The sequence below is a fragment of the Pinus tabuliformis genome, chromosome 8 (assembly GCF_031772625.1).
Source record: "Pinus tabuliformis cultivar Carrire ecotype Pingquan chromosome 8, CPIR1, whole genome shotgun sequence".
NCBI classification, from domain to species: domain Eukaryota; kingdom Viridiplantae; phylum Streptophyta; class Pinopsida; order Pinales; family Pinaceae; genus Pinus; species Pinus tabuliformis.
In genome coordinates, this window is record NC_142294.1 from 552,827,487 (window position 1) to 552,831,402 (window position 3,916).

Consider the following 3,916-nt stretch of genomic DNA (forward strand, 5'->3'; position numbering starts at 1 on the left):
TATAAAAACAGGCTCAAAAACTATAACTACATTGAAAAATATAAATTACCTACACAAGCCAAAACACTTCATTTTGATTATCTCGTAAGTGTCACATTTGGTTCACTTTACATTACACCTATACATCATCTCTAAACTGAATTACTATACATTATCTCTAAACTAAACATCTTAGTTATAAAACTTACCCCTATACATCCTCTAAACGGATCAAACGGATCAACTGACTTATAAAACTAGACTCAAAAACTATAACTACATTGAAAAATATAAATTACCTACCCAATCCAAAACACTCCATTTTGATTATCTCGTAACTGTCACATTGGTTTCACCTTACATTTTGAAGCGAAACGGTGCCTATTTGTTTCTGGGTGTTTTCCCATTTCTCCACGATCGATTTAATTTTAATTTACAATTTCTTTTTTCCAATATAATTTTTTTTCAAATGGGAACATATTCCTCAATACAGAAAATTTCAATTTTCTTTCCACACAGGGATGTCCCTTGCTCTCGACTCACATAAATTAGGGTTTCACGGAGATAAAATTATTTCATTTCTCAATTTACTCTGGCATTGCACTCTCAACTCACAGAAGTAGCTGCTGTCACGAAACACGTCTCTATTCTCTCAGGTTTTTGGGTTCTCTGCTTGCTCAACATGGGGGCCACTAGCACGAGGAACGCAATGCTCTCCCTCTGCAACAACAACATCTCCATTCATCGACTTTCCTTCCGCACTTTGAGCGCCTCTGCAGACACGCGCATTAAGACACTCTGTCACACCAACAGACTTCAAGAGGCACTGGACACCTTCAAGCACCTGCTTTCACCTAAATCTACATCCATCCCCTCTCTAAGCACCTGCAATCTCTTGTTAAGTAGCCTGCTTCGACGGAATCAACATGAATCTGCATTGTCTGTTTATAGGCTTATGATTGAAGCCGACATTATCCCAGATCTCATAACTTTGAACATTATCATCAATTGTCACTGTGAAACAGGTAGAATGGATTATGCGTTCAAAGTGTTTGAAGGAATGGAAGCACATGGGTATGTTCCAAATGTCGTAACCTTCAATACCCTCATCAAAGGGTTTTGCAGGAAATTCAGAGTCGAGGACGCTATCAAGGTTTTCAACCAAATGAGGAGCAAACAACAAGCTCCTAGTCTTGTTACTTATAATACCCTAATAAATGGGTTCTGCAAGGCCGGGAAATCCTACGAGGCGTTCGGGTTGTTAGCTGTTATGCTGCAAAAGGGCCATGAGCCTAACATAATCACATTTAGCGCGCTCATGGATCGGCTATGCAAAGAAGGTAAGCTCCAAGAAGTCAAGAAACTATTGTATCTGATGATAAAAGAGGGTTGTAATCCCGATGTTATTACATACAGTATACTTATTGATGGTTTATGTAAGGAAGGCAAGTTGGCTGAGGCGAGGAAGCTCTTCTCTGAAATGTCTGACAAAAACATATCCCCTGATGTGGTCACATACAGTGCGCTTATTGATGGTTTATGTAAGGAAGGCAAGTTGGACGAGGCGATGAAGTTCTTCTCTGAAATGCTTGACAAAAACATATCCCCTAATGTGGTCACGTACAGTGCGCTTATTGATGGTTTATGTAAGGAAGGCAAGTTGGACGAGGCGATGAAGTTCTTCTCTGAAATGCTTGACAAAAACATATCCCCTGATGTGGTCACATGCAATGCGCTTATTGATGGTTTATGTAAGGAAGGCAAGTTAGACGAGGCGATGAAGTTCTTCTCTGAAATGCCTGACAAAAACATATCCCCTAATGTGGTCACATGCAGTGCGCTTATTGATGGTTTATGTAAGGAAGGCAAGTTGGACGAGGCGATGAAGTTCTTTTCTGAAATGCCTGACAAAAACACATCCCCTAATGTGGTCACGTGCAATGCGCTTATTGATGGTTTATGTAAGGAAGGCAAGTTGGACGAGGCTATGAAGTTCTTCTCTGAAATGCCTGACAAAAACATATCCCCTAATGTGGTCACGTACAATGCGCTTATTAATGGTTTATGTAAGGAAAGGCAATGGCAGGAGGCCACCAGAGTGCTTCATGAGATGCTAAACAAAGGGTGCAATCCAAATGTTATCACATACAGCACTGTTATTGATGGTCTTTGCAAAGAAGGCAAGCTTCAGGAAGCTCTCGGGTTATTAGATGTTATGGTGAAAATAGGCATTCCACCTGATCAAATAACATACAGCACTGTTATTGATGGTCTTTGCAAAGAAGGCAAGCTTCAGGAAGCTCTCGGGTTATTAGATGTTATGGTGAAAATAGGCATTCCACCTGATCAAATAACATACAATACACTTATAAATGGATTTTGCAGAGCAGGTAATCCGGAGAAGGCAGGGGAGCTTCTTCGAGAGATGCCAGAGAAAGGTTGCAGGCCTGATTTAGTTAGTTATAATACATTAATACACGGGCTTTGCAAGCATAATAGGATAGACGAAGCTCACCAGATCTTCTATGAGATGCAAGGCCAGGGTCAGAGCCCTGATATTATCACATACACCACATTGATGAATGGACTCTACAGAGTGGGTAACCTGAAGGAGGCAATAAAATTATTCGAACAGATGAAAGACAGAGGTCATGGGCCTGATATGATTACATATGCCACCATCATGGACGCACTATGCAAGGAAGGCACACGCCAAAACGCCAATAGAATATTGGATGAGATCTTGAAAAAAGTTTGATACTTGTGTTGTGACATTAAGTTGTAAATAAAAGCTTCTGTAACGATATTGCTGAAATGCACCTCGCAAGATTTAGTAAAAGGGAGTAAATTGCAGTTGATGAAGTACAGGGATGACTTTGGTAATAATGCACTATCTGAAACAGGTATGGTGGCTGAGTTGATCAAGTGGTACACATGGAATTCCAATAAGAGTGCATCAGGTGTTTAATATTAGGAGAGGATGTTACAAATCATAGGAGTGGTGAATTACAAATTGATATGATATTTTCTTAGTCATGACATTGTTTCAAAGGTGGTTAATAGATTGATAAGGATTTCAAAAATATTATACAAAGCGTTAGACTTTTCTTCAGTTTATATTGTCTGTCTGAAGTGGTCCTGAGGAAGCGTTTTATTGGAGTTAGTATTTAGAAAATCGCTTCCAATAGTCGCAACTTCTAATGTAGGCAAAACAGATGGACTTACTGTAATAGCACCTATTAGTATAAGACTTGCCGGCAGCCATATAAAATACTATCAAGTCAGTTTTATGCGTGAAAATTGATGAACTGGGTTTGGTCTACTCATGGCTTGCTCTACCAGTTAGTGAGTTACTGTTGCTGAATTGTTCATGGTTAGTTTTAGGTAAAAACTAAAATAGATGGTTGATCAATCGGCTGTCAAACGCATTCAGTAATTAATTTTGTTTGAGAGTTTGACATTAATTATCACTTTCCCTGAGGTCATGTAATTTATTAAGATTCACTGTAATAAATGTGACCTAGCAACATGGGGATTTGCTTCACTAGGTTTGGTATTATTGCATTGAAGGTAGTTTGACTCTATGAACACTATGTACTTTAGAGGCTACGTGGCAAAACAGTCTACAAGAACAGCATGAGAGTATGGAGGCAGAGATAGGGCATTATTCACAGTATGATGGCAGAGATCGGACATACTTTGTGGCTATGTCATGATTTAACTGTCCTAATTAGTTGCATGCATATATGAAACTCGAATGGCAGTACACAATGATCAAAACCTTACTGTAGATTCACTTCTCACAGGCTGTTAAGTTCAACTAGTTTAACTTCCTCTGCATGGCTAATGTGCAATACTAGCTCGAAGCTTTGCTTCTTACAGGACATATGATTAGAATATACAGAAATTTGGATTCATAGGTCACAGGCTGTTAAAA

The 3,916-nt window shown here is 39.2% G+C and overlaps 1 protein-coding gene across 1 annotated transcript; it reads left to right on the top strand.

Annotated features, from left to right (window-relative positions):
* The first annotated feature begins 558 nt into the window (after positions 1-558).
* LOC149236648 (uncharacterized) lies at positions 559-3,064 on the top strand. The gene has a single exon (XM_089461593.1). It carries the CDS (start codon positions 662-664, stop codon positions 2,735-2,737), a length of 2,076 nt encoding a protein of 691 aa, XP_089317719.1. The 5' UTR covers positions 559-661; the 3' UTR covers positions 2,738-3,064.
* Positions 3,065-3,916: the final 852 nt, after the last annotated feature.

Bases quoted from the DNA above. Each gene is read 5' to 3' on its own strand.
- LOC149236648 (XM_089461593.1), top strand. From the start codon at position 662: ATGGGGGCCACTAGCACGAGGAACGCAATGCTCTCCCTCTGCAACAAC.